This window comes from Myotis daubentonii, chromosome X (assembly GCF_963259705.1).
Source record: "Myotis daubentonii chromosome X, mMyoDau2.1, whole genome shotgun sequence".
Lineage (NCBI taxonomy): Eukaryota > Metazoa > Chordata > Mammalia > Chiroptera > Vespertilionidae > Myotis > Myotis daubentonii.
In genome coordinates this window covers 127,267,362-127,285,716 of record NC_081861.1, presented here as the reverse complement: position 1 = coordinate 127,285,716, position 18,355 = coordinate 127,267,362, and the positions used below count along the sequence as shown (strand labels likewise).

General features: G+C 35.1%; 1 protein-coding gene across 5 annotated transcripts in view; it reads left to right on the top strand.

Moving 5' to 3' along the window:
- The window catches only part of CNKSR2 (connector enhancer of kinase suppressor of Ras 2), a 253,732-nt gene that overhangs the window by 56,519 nt on the left and 178,858 nt on the right, over positions 1 to 18,355 (top strand). For all 5 annotated transcript variants that reach the window (XM_059680455.1, XM_059680457.1, XM_059680456.1 and 2 more), the window contains exons 3-4: positions 817 to 1,019; positions 13,076 to 13,163. In XM_059680455.1, coding sequence (XP_059536438.1) covers positions 817 to 1,019; positions 13,076 to 13,163 — 291 coding nt within the window. The remainder of the gene's footprint in view (positions 1 to 816; positions 1,020 to 13,075; positions 13,164 to 18,355) is intronic.

The following is an 18,355-nucleotide window of genomic DNA, read 5'->3' as shown; positions in this document are numbered from 1 at the left end:
TATATTATAAAAAGGAGAAAGTGCATTGGTTCCCCTGAGGAAACAGAGTTTTTCCTGGTACCATATTATAATAGAAACTTCTTATTTGAAACATTATAGAGAGAACACAGGGAAAAAAAAGTATTCTGTGATCTATTTCTTGCTTCTTTTTATTGTTGGGTTGTGCTTACTTTGCTGACTTTGAGGGCAGAATTTTTCTTAGTACCTACAGTCACAATATGCACATGCTGTTAGAATAGATACTCAAAAATAATTGTTGACAATAATGAATTTCACAATTAAATGAACTTATGTTTGGGTTTAAAAAACACTTCTGGATCCTTATAACCTTTCTGTCTTGGGTGGTATAGTTCCAAGATATAATGCCCTCATCTATCCATGTTCATATTAGTACTTTACACATTTTATTGTAATTTATCTGACATTTCCCCAAATCCTCACTTGACTGGACCCATTAGACCAGGAATCCTAGCTTATCCATTTGTAACTTAATTTTTTTTTTTTTCGGAGAGAGGAAGGGAGAGGGAGAGATAGAAACATCAATGATGAGAAAGAATCATTGATCAGCTGCCTCCTACATACCCCCTACTGGGGATCAAGCCTGAAACCCGGGCATGTGCCCTGACCAGAAATCGAACCAAGGACCTCTTGGTTCATAGGTCAGTGCTCAACCACTGAATAACACCGGCCAGGCTCATTTGTTACTTTTAAGACAAGTTGCATGGCTTGTACATAGTAAAGTGCTCAGTAAATATTTTAATGAATGAATAAAATATTGACTTTAAGTATATTTGTTCTCTTTCTTTTATAATTCAGAATTATGGCTTGGAAACAGAAAATCTAAAAACCCTTTCTCACAAGTTGAATGCATCTGCCAAAAATCTACAGAATTTTATAACAGGGAGGAGAAGGAGTGGCCATTATGATGGAAGAACCAGCCGAAAATTGCCAAATGACTTTCTGACTTCAGTTGTGGATCTGATTGGAGCAGCCAAGAGCCTGCTTGCCTGGCTGGACAGGTAAAATATCTTCCAAATGTTTCAGAAGTAATTTTCTTTGAACACCAGTTTGATTATGATATTATTTCATGTTTTCTTGTGAAAGGATTGGGCAGGTAGAGACACACACATAAAAAATACATGCAAATACACACATAGCAATCTATGAAGTTAGACAGTGGTGTTTTATGTTTGCCTCATAGAAAGAGGAAATGTGACAAAAACCTGAAGGAAATTATTTAAAATCATCTATTTGGCTTCCATTGCTGCAAAATTTCTCAAATGTTTAGTTTGTGTTATATCATACCATGGTGATCAATGAAATGAAATGTCATTTAACATTTTGACCATAAAAATGAAATACATACTGGGGGAGGGGGACAACCTTGTGATAACTTTAAAATCTTCAACTGAGACTTTTTTTGTAAATTGAAAAAAGAAAACTGGAGTTTATATTTTGAAGATATTTCACAGAAAAGTTTAGCTCAAGGCTAACTTGCCTATAATGATGATGTTTTTAACAGTTTAAGTTTTTAAAGGAAAGATGAGAAGGAGGAAAAAAGAAAGAAATGATTTGCCAAGCTAAGGCATTTGGACTTAATGCTGAAGGCAGTAGAGGCCTATTTAGGGTCATTGTTGTGTTCTGATTTGTAAATTTTGAAGACTACTTGGGATATAGTGTTGAGAAAGATTAGAGAAGAATAAGGCTAAAAGAAGTGAAACCAGTTAAGAGGCTATTTTAGAAACTAATCATGCTGCTGCTACTATCAGTGGTTCTGATATTAATACTTCCAGCCACACACATTTAATACAGTAACCATAGGAGAGTTGTCTTTATTTTACGGATAGGAAAACTAGCACTTACAGAGGTTAAGTTCAAAACCAAATGACAATTAAGCATTGGAGCCAGGATTCAGTCCAGGTATCTGACTGCAGAATTGATCCTCTCCACTGCTCTTTATTGATACTTTTAATTAATTAGAGAGGAGTAGTGAGGATGTAAGAATGTTGGAGATATTTATGCAGATAAATAAGACTTGGTAACAAGTAAGATCTAGAAAAAGGAGATATATTAAATAAAGGGTATCTGACTTGGCTGAGCCAACGGATGGTAGTGCCATTATTGAAAGAGGAGAAACAGCTTATGGTGAAGACAAATGTTGAGTGTCAGGCATTATAAATTGTGATGGCTGGAGAATATTCAAGTAATAAGGTCTTTAGAGTATTGCTGCTCATAAAATATATATGGTTGATAGAAATTTTGGGATCATCAAAGTCATAGATATATTAATATGGTGGTATAAGGAGAATTACAGAATTCTCTGCTCTATTTTCCATAACACGAAAACCCTTCTAACACACTACATAATTTACTCATGTAGTATTCTTAATATTTTTGTGTGACTAGTCTTTATCCGATGTGTGCTTGAAAACAGCAAGGATTTTCAGCTGTTTTGTTCAGTGATATCTCAATTATCTAGAATAGTTCCTAACCTGTAGTGGGTACTAAAGAAATACATTTGAGTGACTGAAGAGAACTTGGATGAGGAATGAGCTCTGTGGACCACAACAACTAAAGAATGATTAGAAGTTTAGCTATGGAGGGAAAAATAACAAGGCATAACTAGAGAGGAAGGAGAGAATTAGTTGAGAGTAGTTTCATGGAAGCAAAGGCAGTAAAGAGTTTGTTTGCTGTCTTTCTATTGAGATTTTGGTGTTGCTTTATTTTTCAACTTCATTTAGATAAAATTGACATAACATTGTGCAAGTTTAAGGTGTACAATGTGGTGATTTGATACACATTTGTATTGCAAAATGATTACCATATTAAGGTTCATTAAAATGTTCATCATCTCACATAATTACCTTTTTTGTGCAAGGGGAGAATATTTAAGATAGGAGTAAAGAGATGTAGGAGCAAAAGGAAGTGGTCAGTAGGGTCAAATGCTGCTGTGAGATTAGGTAGGTTAAGGACTAAAAATGTGTTGTAGATTATGGAATCAGGATATATGTGACCTTACCAGCACCAGTTTAGTGTTTTTACTTAGAACTCATGAAAAGTGGAATACATGAATTGGTTGTGAGTTAAAGGTAAGCGATAACTCCTCTTTGAAGAAATGTTTCTGTGAAATGCTTTGATATTCAGAATAGTTTAATATCATGTTAACATCCCTTTGCATAGATTCTTAATATTTTATTGGTGATGGAAAAGAGAAAAGACAAATGATGAGTGCTGATTCTATTTTGGAAGCTTGACTTTGCTTCCTTCTCTTGCCATGAATTGTATGAATATCTTAACTGCTCCTTGGCCAGTATACATTTCAGAAGGTCCCCAAATCAATTTAAATGTAATAGGATTGTATCTTCAACTGTGCCAGGTGAAATGTTTATTTAGGCTGTTTGTTTTCCTGACACGTAGCCCAGACTTTATTAGCTGTTGTTAGTGTGTTTGTATTTAACTTATATTTTATTCCTTTCAAAGAAAAACATACTTTAGGTAGTAAACAAGCAAGACAACACTCCATGTGCCCTCTTGTGTCATTGTGTTCTACAAATTAAAAAAAAAAACCAACCACAAAACATGAATCAATGTTAGAAAAGCCAAAAGAGCGGTGTTCTCCAAGACCATTATTGTGAATCCCTGCTGAAATACATCTTGCAGTAGTTTAAAGAGCAGGTAACTGATAAAGAGTTGAGATAGTCAGCTCTGCCTCAAGCCTTGGGTAACCTTAAACTTAACCCGTTTTTAATTTTATTTTCAGAATACGGATATAAGACCTATAGAATTTGAAGGTCTCTTCTCAGCTCTTATATTCTATAACTCATGGACCTTGTTCACAAAAGCCACATGAAGAATATATATAACTTATTTCCATTTATGTAATCTCAAAGGATAAACACTAACAAAACTTATTAGTGACTTATAGAATCATGATTTAAGTCCCTAACTCTTCTCTAAATAAATTTAGTTAATATTTTTGTTTGGTTAATTTTAAGTTCTACAACAGAGCTAATCTATATTTATGCTTTCTTTATATAAGGTTAAGAATATGTCTTGTCTTGTTTTATTTTTGTTTGCTTTTGAATAACTTAGAACTTACATAGTTAATTATAAAAGTTCCATAGAAATAATGTTGATCAAAAGTTCTTAATATTTTCATTTGTCAGTATAGATTTGCTTTACTTTTGAGCGTTTAAAATGGCCACTGCAATCAAATATTGCTAAACATTGGGTCTTTAACCTTAGTTTATTCCTTTGCTTTTTAATATGATATAATTCTGCCAGTTTAAATATGGTTATTTTGTTGTAAAACAAGTTGCTTAATTTTTTAAAGCAATACATTTTTGGCATTAAAGTTTTTGTTACATTTTGGGAAGAATTTTCATGCACAGCAATATGATTGGATTTAATTGCAATTTTTATTTGATGTCACTTGAAGGGGGAGAAAGGAAAAGAAAAATAAGCAAAAATCTTTAACTCTGGAGACTGAACTAGATACTTTACATATGTCAACTCATTGAAGTCCCACAAAGTAGGTATTATTATCCCCATTATATATAGGAGACATTAAATAATTTGCCTAAAGTCATTCATCTAGTATGAAAATTATAATTTAAATCTATTTTTATTTGATACCAAAGCCCTTCTTATTTCTTCTTCATTTTCTTTTTTTTTGAATAGTTTTTATTTATTTATTTTTATTTATTTTCTTTTTTATTGCTTAAAGTATTACAAAGGGTATTACATATGTGTCCATTTTTTCCCCCCGCCCTAGACAGTCCCCTAGCCTCCCCTATCCCCCAGTGTCTTATGTCCATTGGTTATGCTTATATGCATGCATACAAGTCCTTTGGTTGATCTCTTACCCCCTACATCCTGCTGCATCTCCTTTTGAAAGCTGACTAATTCTTAAGGATTTTGAGGAAGTGATCCTTAGTAATGAAGCATATATATGCATTTATTTGCACTTTAGTATTTCTCTTCAAATTCTAAAAAATACCATTTTTCTATTTTGGTCCTTCATAATTCAAATTGCTACACAGAATTTTATTTATTGAAAGTTTATTTCTCATTCTACTTTGAAGGCATCAATGAGATATCTTTTGATATTGAAAAAATTGAATGTTTAAGGCTTAAGAGGTGGGATGCTAGGAACAATTGGCAAAAGATCCTGGACAGAACCTGGCTGGAGAGCCTGGACAGAGCCTGGCTGGAGAGCCTAGCCAGGGAACATGGCTACAGAACCTGGCTGGAGAACCTGTACAGAACCTGGCTGGAGATCCTAAGCAGAACCTCTCTGGAGATCCAGACCAGAACTTGGCTGGAGATCCTGGCTAGAGATCCTGGCTAGGCTGCTGATCAACTGAACACTGTCTCCGTGTCCTTCCTTCTTCGCCGACTCCGTCCACACCTTTGGGGACCCCTGGACCTGCTGGGGTTGGACCCCGGCATATGGCGCCCGAACAGGGACCCCTAGGTAAGCGCCCCGCACTCGGGATGGATAGGACTCCACCGTAGGAAGATGGTGGATAGTCTTCACCGTCTCCGTCCACACCTTTGGGAACCCCTGGAACAGGATTCCCCTAGATAAGCCCCCCCGCCCCCCATTGAGAACCCCACACTCGGGACGGATAGGACTCCACCAGGGTGCTACAGACCCCCCTATAGAGGATAAGTAGGGTAAGAAGGTGGATAGTACAGAACTTAGATTGAGAAGATGTGCCATACTGAGTCAAAAGAAAGAAGACTCTGTATTGATCCTTAGATTGAGAAGATGTGCCATACTGAGTCCAAAGAAAGAAGACTCTGTATTGATCTTTAGATTAAGAAGATGTGCCATACTGAGTCTAAAGAAAAAAAAGACTCTGTATTGATCTTTAGATTAAGAAGATGTGCCATACTGAGTCTAAAGAAAAAAGACTCTGTATTGATCTTTTAACATATGTGCTTGCTAGCAGAGGAATTAAGGTTACTCCCAGTCAGACAGAACGTTTTATACAAGAAGTATTGCCGGGAGCCGGTCCATCCTTGCTGTTTCAAGGGACCTGGCATATATGGCATACTGTTCTTAATATGTTTGCTCACCTTCTTGGAGCTGTGTTTTAACCAAGGTCACCTCTCCGAGAAAGGTTGAATCCCCAGGTAGGGATTTTCCCCTGAAGTTAGGGAGGGAATAAAACCCCTCAACTAAGTGCCAGGCGGGTAATTAATCCCTTTAACTACGAACAATCATGCTTAAACTACATAATCTTTTCTCCCTGGAATGGAGATAAGAAACGCCCTAACCTTTGTAATAGAGATTGATAGGATTAAATCAACTGGTATAAATACAGTTGTAACAAGACAGAAAGACTCAGAACTTAGAACAGAATCAAGAAGACAGAATCTACACGGAGCCTAGAGACAGAAGAACTTTGCTGGAGAGAGCATGCTGGAGGATCCTGGAGAGGGACTGGCCTCGGAGCCTAGAGACAGAGCCTAGCGGGAGAACATGGCAAGGGATCCTGGACTGAACCTGACTACAGAGATTGGCAGGAGAACCTGACTGGAACCTGGACACTGAACCTGACTGGAGTACCTGGACAGAACCTCTCTGGAGAGCCTAAGCAGAACCTCTCTGGAGATCCATACCAGAACTTGGCTGGAGATCCTGGCTAGAGATCCTGGCTAGGCTGCTGATCAACTGAACGCTGTCTCCGTGTCATTCCTTCTTCGCCGACTCCGTCCACACCTTTGGGGAACCCCTGGACCCGCTGGGGCAGGACCCCGGCAAAGTATGTCCATGCTTTTCTGAGGAAGGAAAGGTAAATGTAATGGCATGGGAGAAGGTAGGCCCAAGGAGCCTTATCCTTAACCCCACTGCAGCCTTTCCACCCCGGGAAACTGCAGGATTGGCAAGCTCTCCCTGGGGTGATAGATCAGGACTCAGGTAATAGCAGAAAGCGCCAATCCTACTCTTAAAATGGATATAAGAGAGCATTTGAGGTTTTTCTTTTTAATGCCTGCTTTTAAAAAATAAAAAAGGGGGAATTTGCCGGGAGCCGGTCCATCCTTGCTGTTTCAAGGGACCTGGCATATATGGCATACGGTTCTTAATATGTTTGCTCACCTTCTTGGCGCTGTATTTTAACCAAAGTCACCTCTCCGAGAAAGGTTGAATCCCCAGGTAGGGATTTTCCCCTGAAGTTAGGGAGGGAATAAAACCCCTCAACTAAGTGCCAGGCGGGTAATTAATCCCTTTAACTACGAACAATCATGCTTAAACTACATAATCTTTTCTCCCTGGAATGGAGATAAGAAACGCCCTAACCTTTGGAATAGAGATTGATAGGATTGAATCAACTGGTATAAATACAGTTGTAAGAAGACAGAAAGACTCAGAACTTAGAACAGAATCAAGAAGACAGAACCTACACGGAGCCTAGAGACAGAAGAACTTCGCTGGAGAGAGCATGCCGGAGGATCCTGGAGAGGGACTGGCCTCAGAGCCTAGAGACAGAGCCTAGCGGGAGAACATGGCAAGGGATCCTGGACTGAACCTGACTACAGAGATTGGCAGGAGAACCTGACTGGAACCTGGACACCGAACCTGGCTGGAGAGCCTGGACAGAACCTGGCTGAAGAACCTAGCGAGGGAACATGGCTACAGAACCTCGCTGGAGATCCGAAGCAGAACCTCGCTGGAGATCCAGACCAGAACTTGGCTGGAGATCCGGGCTGGAGATCCTGGCTAGGCTGCTGATCAACTGAACACTGTCTCCGTGTCCTTCCTTCTTCCCCGACTCCGTCTATGCCTTTGGGAACCCCTGGACCTGCTGGGGTTGGACCCCGGCACAGATGTTTATAATTCATAAAAAATCCAATTCCAGTGGAACTTCCATTCAAATAAGATTTATTTTCAAAAACAAGCTCCTTAACGTTTCTTTGAAAAAAAAACTAAGTCTAACGAAAAGTTTTTCTCACATTTTAAATATTGACTTGAATGAAATAGCAGACTTTCCCAGAGGAAAAGCCTCAAAGTTGAATCACAGGTGGTAGCTTTACTATTTATTTTCAATGCGTAGTTTACTTGTCTATTTTTAACCTACATTCTGCTGTTATTCACACTTTATCTTTCTTGCCGTTTTATATGGCTGTGCCAAATCAGTCTGTACTTGGAGGTTTACAGATCACTGCATGTATCACGGTGTACAATAACATCACTAAAAATGTTCAAAAGTATTATTTATAGAAGTTTATTTTGCTATGTATGTGACAGTTTGTTTTTTCCTCTTATTTTTAGCATAAATCCTAATTCTTATTGATTATGAAATTTCTTTCAAGCCCATTCTATTTTGAAGGGATCCATGAGATATGTTTTTATATCACTGAAAACCTTTAAAGTGTTTAAGGCATAAGAGTTAGGGTGTTTAAAAATTGGTCAGGTCTACAATTATAGCCCTTTTTATTCTGCGTATCATTTCTGTGGTCTTTATGTGTCTTCTCCAGATGGGTTTTGCCAGAGATTAGTTTTCATTACATTTTTGAGGAGCTCAATTTTGGTTTTATTGATTCTATTGTTTCCTGGATTTTTACCTTTGTTTTAAATAGTAAAACTTTAGGTACTCTCACAAATATGTATATATTTTTATAGTCATTTAGTAACAAGTATGTTGTAATTTCCCTCATGAGTTATTTAGAAATGCATCTTGAATTTCCAAGCATCTTGAGTTTGTCTGACTATTTTTTATTGCTTATGATTATGATTCTTTCAAATTCCTTTGTGATTCAGGATTTGGTCTTTTAAATTTTGGGTAAATGGTCTGTGTGTTTGAATAGATGCATGTTTGGAGCATGATTTTATATATTAGATCTAACTATATTAGGTCAAATGTGACAATTCAATGCTTCTATATCCCTTTTTTCTATTTGATCTAGTCTCTTTCTGATGGAATTATATCAAAATTTCATAGTACGATTGTGAACTTGTCCATTTCTCCTGATATTTTGCTGGATAAAAAAATTCCAGTCTGATAAATTTTGCTTTTAATAGGTAAATTAAATCAATATACATTTATTTAAAAAAGAGGGTGTGTTAATTTACAAAATTCAACTAAATAAATTTGAAGATCTAATTGGAGTTTGTGAATTGGGTAGCATCCCATCTAGCAAGCAGAAAGGAGCTCAGGGGAGTTGTACAAATTGGAAGGCTTTTATAGCCACAAGCGTGAGGGGACTTACAAATAAAAGGATTATTTCAGACAAGGTTACCTTGCCATAGCAGCCAGGGACTTCAGAGGTCTTATCTGGAAGATCACCTCACTGGTGCTGATCAGAAAAAATCCAGGCTGATTGGTTTAAAATTCCACTGCTGGGAGAGGCTGAAACTGCCATTAAGTGTTGGTTTTTTCGAATGGGACTTAGCACAAGTGACTCCATTTTGGGCCTGTTGTTTCTTTTTTAATAGGTGCCAAAGGAAAACAAGATTTCTGTGAAATCTTTTGCCTTATCTAAGAAAATGGTTGATCTAATATCTTCTTAGATATTGAAGCTCATTGTTGTTGGGTCTTATTTCATCTCATGTGCTCACTGCTGTTACGGGCACCTCTTTTTCCAAATATGAGCAGTGATGTAGTACTGCCACTGTTCATGGACAGCCCTTCAGGATCAGCAGTGCTGGGAAATAGTAAGGCCTTCCAGACATTCTTTTAACTGCAACATTTTAGCTTTCCTTATTAGCTTGTATTTTGTTTAGGATTTCTTAACATTAGTAACGTTTTCATAAATGCAGTCCTTTTGTTTTAAAGCATACAAAAAAATAATTTCTTGCAGCACCATAAACCTTTGCACTAGAAACACATATAAGCATCCTATTACCCATAACAGCCATTTATTGATAAGCCAAGTATTTTATCATTTTTAAAACTTTCTGGCACCAAAAAGCTTTCTTACCAGGAATTTTATTTCCTTAATTTAAAGTCACTGTGTTCTTTTCGTAAGCAGCCTAAGCTCTATCTTGGGTTTTCTTTAGAGTGTAGAACAAATTCCTCTCTAGATTTTGTTTTGTTTTTGAGCTGATTATGCTCAGTTCTTCTATAGAGGTCCACTTATTTATTTCATAGATGATCATGAAGTCATGATTGAATGGTCATCTTTGGTAACTCACAGAGATTGCAACCCAGTCTTTCATCTTTTTTAATGTATGAATATAGCCACAATCACCATATCAAACATTAATATCTGCTGGCTAAGAATGGTTCTTGGTATGGTTGCAAATGATTTGTCTTTAAAATGAAAGCTTTAGAGGAATTCATTACAAAATATTAGTGTTTTCCTTGGTATATGTTTACATCGTCCACCCTCCCAGCTCTCTTGACACTTAATCTTGATCAAGAATCATATTTTATTTGAAATATGAGTCATCAGGAAAGTGGAAAAACATGCTTTAGAATTCAGTTTGCTACAGGCATTCAGTAATCAATGGATTTTTCTTTTGGTATGTTTTGAAGAACAAGTGAGAGTCTCAAGTATTTATGGGAAAATCCATGCTGTGATTCATCTTATCACTCTTGAATGAAGTTTTTAGGTTTTATTAGCAGACTTTGACATTTTCAAATCTAGCAATCCAAACTTTTTAATAATGCCAGAAGCATCTTTGAATTCTTAATTGAAATGATAGTTTTTATGCTTCAATGCAGCAAAAATAAATGGTCTTTAGGTAGCATTTTTTTATTAATGATTTTTCCTAGAAATGCTTATATTTTACATTTTAAAAAATAGTTTTATAGGGGCCTAATTTGCATTCTATAAAATTCACTTGTTTTAAGTACAACTTAATGAAGTTTAGAAAATTTGGATATATCCTTGCAACCATCTCTACAATTCAGGTTTAGAAAACTTCCATCAAGATGGAATTTTTAAAGCTGGTCCTACTTATAACTAAGTAGGCTAATTTTTGAACTAAAATCATAGATTGATAACATATTTTTATAATTGACTTTATTTGAATTCATAATGTCTTCTTCTGTTTTAGTAATATATACATATAAAAATATACTGAGTTTTGGAATAGGAGTAAACAAATTAGTGGAAGAGAGCCCATAATAGACTGTGGTATATGGAATCATTTAGAAAACAATATGTTAAAACCACTGGAAAAAAAGCATAATTTAATAAATGGTACTGTGGCTCTTAGTTAAGTTTTTGGAAAATAAATAATGATAGAACACTGACAGATCACTAAAATCATTTTAGGTATATCATTTATTTAAGTGGAAAACATAAATCCATAAGAAACTGTAGAAAATGTAAACAAAATGATTTCTAGATGTAGAAAGACTTATTAAATACTTAAAATGTGGATTAAAGTTAAAATAAATATACAGTTTGACTTTTGACTACATAAAATTTAAAAACATGACAATATATAAGATAGATGACAAACTGGGGAAAATACTTGTAACAGACAGATATGAAAAGTTGGGGGTTAATCTGTATTATATGAATATTACATTCAAATTAAAAACAACTACTTACAAGTGATATCAAATTAAGAACAAAAACCACCAAAATGTAATAGATGATCATATACTAGACAGCTCAAAAATGAAGAAACAGACATTGCTTTGAATATGTATGTAACAAACAACAGAACTTCTAAGTACATGGAATAAAAACTTACAGAACTAGAATAGATAAATTCACAATTTTAGTTGGCTACTTCTCCATTCTCTCAAAAAATATGATAAAACTACTAGACAGAAAGTCAGCAAGAATTAGAAGTGCTAAATAATACCATCAAGCAACATGATATAATTGACATTTTTAGAGCACTTTGTCCAAAAACAGCAGAATACAAATTCTTTTCAAGTGCCTATAGAACATTCACTAATATAGACCTGCATCATAAAATAAACCTTAATACATTTAAAAGAACTGAAATTAGAATGTATTCTTTAACCATAATGGAATTTAAGTAGAAATTAAACAACACACTTCTTAATAATACATGGATAAAAGAGGTAGAAGGGAAAGAAGAAGAAATACAGTGAAATTAGAACAAATAAGTTTTGTGGCACACAGCTAAAACAATACTGAAAGGGAAATTTATAGCATCAAATTCTTATATCAGAAAAAAAATCTCAAATCAATTATCTAAGCTCCCATCTCAAGAATATAGAAAAAAATATTTGTCAATCAACTGACATAAAGTTTCAGTTAAGCAAGATGAATATGTTCCAGAGATCTGTTGTACAGCAGTATATTCATAGTTAACAATACTATCATGTACACTTAAATGTTGTTAAGAGGGTAGATCTCATGTTAAATTTTCTTACAATAAAGTAAAATTAAAGAAAATAGTAAAATAACAGCACAATAATCCCAAAGCAATAGGACAGGAGCAAATAATAATGATAAAGGAGCAGAAATCAATGAAACTAAAAACAGAAACACAATAGAGAAGTCAATAAAAATTAAAAGGATAATAAAGGAATAGTACAAGTAACTTTTCATGCAAAAGTTAACATTTAGATGAAGTAGACCACATCCTTGAAAAACACAAACTACCAAAATGTATCCAAGATGAAATAAGAATAATAATAGTGCCTATATTATAAAATTGTTTTGAAAATAATTTAGTGCATGTAAAGCATTTGGAACAGTAATTGGCACATAGTAAGTCCTTGGTAAGTATTAGCTATCATTGCTAACTCTTAATTGTGAATATCTCAAAGATATATTGTACTCAAAATCTTTCTTCATTTCAAAGTAAACTAAATGTTGCTTTGCCTAATGTATTCCTTTTTTGTTGATTTGTTTTAGATGTAATAAAGAGACCTTGTAAGAAGTACCAAAGAACTTCTAAATATTAGGAACTAAAAAAAGTGAGAAATTTTATGGAAAACAAATATTATATTACTTGACTTTAATTTTCTTCAAAGCATTTCCCTCAGTTTTTTTCTTAACAATGTCCTAAATAGTTTTATCATTATGAACAATTTATTTCACATTATTCAAAATCTTATTTTAGGCTATTATAATTTTTGGAGTCTTTCTTGGAATTTTTGGAATCACAGTTTTTCTTTGTTCTTTATAGGTCACCATTTGCTGCTGTCACAGACTATTCAGTCACAAGGAATAATGTCATACAGCTCTGCTTGGAACTGACAACAATTGTGCAGCAGGTATTAGCTGACAAACTTTCCTTCTGTTAATTTACTAGCTCTTTAATATTCTATCAGTGTGAAGTATTCCTGTTTACCAAGAGTTAAGCTATGGGTTTAGGAGTTTCTCATTCAAAAACAAATGATTCTAAAGAAACCAAATATGTAATTATTCATTGGGAAATTATTCATATAGCCCAATAAACAAGGATTTTATTTACTGGAAGATGTGAAATTAAACTGAACCTCTAGAGGCACCATTATAATATGACCGTCTCTTATTAGTTTTACACTTTTTCATGGGGTTGACTATATTGACTTTCAGAAAATGAAATTGTCCCATTTGAATAACAATCTGAGGCTTTTGCTCTGGGACACCATTATTTCCTTATTAGTTTCACTTATATAGGCAAGCATACAAACAAATGTACACAATAGCCTTTAACACATGATCTACTTACATGACCTGATTTTTTACTTTGGATATTATCTATGTCAGGTATCTGCAAATCAAATGCCTTCAGAAGTGCAATAGCTAATATAAAAAATATGCGAACCAAGCCTGGCATCAGATATGGAGAAATGGTAGAGAGATAAATTGGCTACTATATATCCTACAAAAATGTATTTAAATCTAAAAACAAAAACACACTTGAGAGGTCTTACGCCTGCAGCCACCACTCTATGTTAGGCCACTGTTAGCCTCTTGCTGCTGTCGGAATGCTATCTATTTGTTAACCTATCCAATGATGCAGAAACAGGGAAAGCAAATGATGAAATACAAAAATACAAAGATTATTGGGGAAATTTGTGAATTAATTTATCCTTTTACTCCCTATTCTTTATTACCAGGGATAATTAAGAGTTTCTCTTATCGCCTGTATTTTCTCTAACAAATAAGAAATTTTATTAATATAGATTTAAATGCTTCAGTATATTTTATGTTGTATTGTATAAACTTTATTGTACCATTTCTCTGAAACTGCAGGTTTTAAGATGTCATTCATTACAAAAAGGATAGTAACTTTGTGACTTTTAGTTCTGGAATACATCAGACATTAATCACGATTATATTATGGCAGTGAGAAGGTCGACAACTCATTGCTGTGAGACATGCATGAAGATGGTGAACATTTTATGAGCTTTGAAGTACCCTAACAGTCTCACTGCATGTCTTCATACTTTGTATCAAATTTCCTTTCTGAATTTCAAAAATCTCAACTATGTAATAGGAAAAAGAGTGACATTTTAGATCAAGTTCAGCAATACTTTTCTGTAAAAGGCCAGAGTAAGTATTTATGGCTTTGTAGACTATAAGGTGTAGGCTACCTTGTCTGATGCAACCACTCAGCTCTGCTGATGTAATGCAGAAGCAGGTGTGTGTGTAAGTGTAAGTAAATGAATGGGCGTGGCTATGTGCCCTTAAAACTTATTTCACAAAAATAGGCAAAATGATGCATTTGGTCCATGGCCCTTAGTTTGCTGACCTCAGTTCTAGGGAAGTGCTAGTCCAGTATGGTCTGCTACCCAGCAGCATTCTCATCATAAGGAAACTTGTTAGAAATTCAGATTCTTTGGAAAGCAACTCAAAGTACTATGGGAGGTCCCAGGGACTTGCACGTTCACTAGTGTTCTAAGTGACTCTGGTCTTCATACATTATTCTAGTGCACAGGGGTAAAAGAGCAGTAATATAACCTATACGTAATTTTCCTTATAGTTCTCTATAATTAGTGAAATTTCTTCAGAAATCTGCCTTTTAAAGCTCTATTTCTTCTAAAGGCATTAAAATTGACCAGAGATTTGCAATGTGGATAACAGATTATTAGTTTCTTCCATTTTACTGTGAAAGACATTCCCTCTGATTTAAGGGTACTTATTACACAGTATTAGGATAATAATTGTTCATAGTCTCTTAATATTGGATATGTGCTCAGCATTCTATATACAAACACTCATAATAATATAATATTAGCACTTATCTACTACATAACAAGATCTGTGGTAACTGTATTATATGTGTTATTACAGCTTTTTATTTATACACTAGAGGCCCAGTGCACAGCTGGGGAGGAGCCTGAGCACGGGCTTGGCACTGTACCGCTCCCACTCAATCTGGCACACTGAGCCTGCCACTGGTAGCGTTGCCACAGAGGCGAGGCGGGAGAGGCGCACTCCGCTGCAGCTGCACTCACCAGCCATGAGCCCAGCCTCTGGTGCCCAGTCAGCTGAGGGGCACTCCCGCTGTGAGAGTGCACTGACCACCAGGGGGACAGCTCCTGCATTGAGTGTCTGCCCCCTGGTGGTCATTGAGCATCATAGCTACAGGTCGGCCAGTTGCTTAGGCTTTTATATATATATAGATGAGACCCAAGATAATTGAAATACCATGGAATTAAATAGGAGAGCCAAAGAACATTTATGTACAGCCATGTACACAGACAACAGTGGGGTGAAGTTCAGAGGAAGGGGGATGAGGACTAGATGGAGGTGGGCAAAGAGGAAGGAAATGGGGACATCTATAATAGTGTCAACAGTAAAAATGTTTATTTTTTCAACATTTCATACCTGAGAATCTCATACTTATCAGTTTTATGAGAATGCAATCCATTTTAAGTCAAACTTCCAAAATAAATTCATTTCCAAGCATAATTATGACAGAAAGTGGGTGTTTTCCTCATGTCTCTTCCAAACATCTGAATCTGATTGGCCAGTTTTAGGTTTACTTTTGAATAATTGGCCAAGTCTTTGTTACGTTATAAACCAAGAGTGCAAATTGAAGTTGAAGTGGCAACTATGATAACCAAAGAACTCATATGAATATATGCATATTCCATGGACACAGTCGTGTGGTGAAGGCCTAGGGATGTGATGGGTGCAGAATGGAGGGGGTCAATAGGGAAAAGAAAAGGGACATCTGTAATAACTTTCAACAATATAGATAAATTTAAAAATAGGAAAGAAATAATAAATGGCAACTATGATCATATTTCTCGAAAACCTTGAAGGAGAGTACTCAGGTGTATTCATTTTCACTTAATTCATATATATCTAATGTTTTCCCATATCAAGAGGGGTTAAACAAAATTATCTTGAGGAAAATTTACCTTTTAACTTTTATGTATAGACTGAAGTCAGGAATGTAATTAACCAGTGTCACCCCAATCAAATCAATAAAAAGTTTTTAAAAATAAGAAATGTAGTTTTTTTTATATTTAAAACTCACAGATTCCAGAACAGACCTTTGTCACTCTCACCTTCAGAAGTTACATTGAGATGAATAGCTGAAATGATTGTCAGTGAGTTAAGATTTCCTGTAGAGAAACGTGCAGTGGTGGAAGTGCAGTTTGTGTCAGATATGAATAACCCATTTTGGTATTTTAAAATCCTACCATACAAGCAACAAGTGATTCAGTTTTTATTTATCTCCAGAATGTATGAACATATATAAGCAACTACTTCATGGAGAACATACGCCATTCTGATATTTCCACAGAGGTTTGTGAGTGCTCTCAACAGGACCTTTTAACTGCTGCACTATTTGGCTTAACCTTATCTTCAAGGCATAATGGGTTTAAATTTTGCTATTTACAGGACAGGAACCATTATATAGATTAGAAATAGATGATTTTAGAGGTTGAACTTTTAAGTACATTCCTTCTTGACAAAGCATTAAATTACTCCAACTAATTAAAATACACTAAATATACTCAGGATGTAGAAGGACCTCTGTACCCTCCACCCACTATATACTCTGTTGTGAAGAGGATGCCTTGACATTCTTCGTTCATTTTGCTCTAACATTAGCTATTCCTGTTTTTTTTTAAAAGTCTAGTAGCTCATAATATTTATCACAGTTCCTTCTATTTCATTCTCATTTTTCCATCACATGTCCTGTTTCACGTGTCACCTTTAAAATGCTTCAAATAAAAACCTCTATACATGAGTGTTCTTGGTTCTTGTCTTGCTCACTCTATCCCAACTTCTACCTGACTTAGTATATTAATTCATCTACTTTAACTAGGTCTTTCTTGTTGTACCTTAAAGAGATATTAGATGGAGTTTCTCTTAACAAAGTGTATCTTCATTACATCCTGATTTAATCTATAACATCGATCACTTTCATACTATTCAAAACCCAACTCCAATTTTGTCACTTTCAGCAATTTTCCACTAATGTCCAATTTGATTGCAAACTTCTCTCTTGGGCTCCAATTATGGTCCTAACATAATTTCAGTTTTATTGTTTAGTACTTCATGTATCTCAGTTGTGCACTAGTTCATGTCAATGACTTACTGTTCATAAAATAGATTTTGCATTTTCATCATTTTATGTTGTAGGGCCTCCTCAGAACATGCCCAGTGTGTGTGTATTTTTATCTCTTCCTGTTAAAATTATGTTCCATCTTTAAAGGCCTCTAGGAAATGCCATCTCATGCATGAAACTTTTACACAACTGTTTGTACCTTCCCCCTACTTGGACCATTTGTATTTACTGTAACTATTGACATGATTGGGAATAAATTAAATACACCACCTTTTTCTTTGTCTTCTGTTTCCCATATGTTCTTGTTTTTTTTTTCTTTTTTCCCTGTACTTCTCCATTATTTTTATGATTCTATTTTGTCCCTTTTCTTGTCTTATTAGCTATAATTCTTTGGTTAGAGGCAGAAATCGCTTAACTTACTTTACATAGCATTTCACCTCTCATCTATGGAAGTTATATTCTGCTGTGAATAATAATTATCTGACTTCTCTTAGATTATGAACTCCTTGAAAATAGCAACAATGTCTTGCTCATTTTCATATACAGTAGATTCTCAATACAAACTTGTTAATATAAATTGACCTGAATTCCAATTATCCCCTGTGGCTGGCACAAGTTGTTTGTACTCTTCCAAGAAATATTTGGAATTAAATGCTTGAATTGTTTATTCATTTCTATTTCATCTCCAATGTAAAAACTACAGTTCTAACTCTGGTATTCATGTAAGGAACCTCAGAGATATCTAGAGATACCCACTACTTTACATCTCAGTTTGTTCATTAGTTAAAATGAGAGTTTTGATCTTCATAAGCACTTTCCAATGCTAGCTTGAAGTGAACAAAACATCTGAAACACTATGCAAATATATAATGCTAACAAAGCATATCTTTTAGAGGAAACTTAAATATAGGCATGATATATTAATGTCTGTAAATCATCTCTCAAATA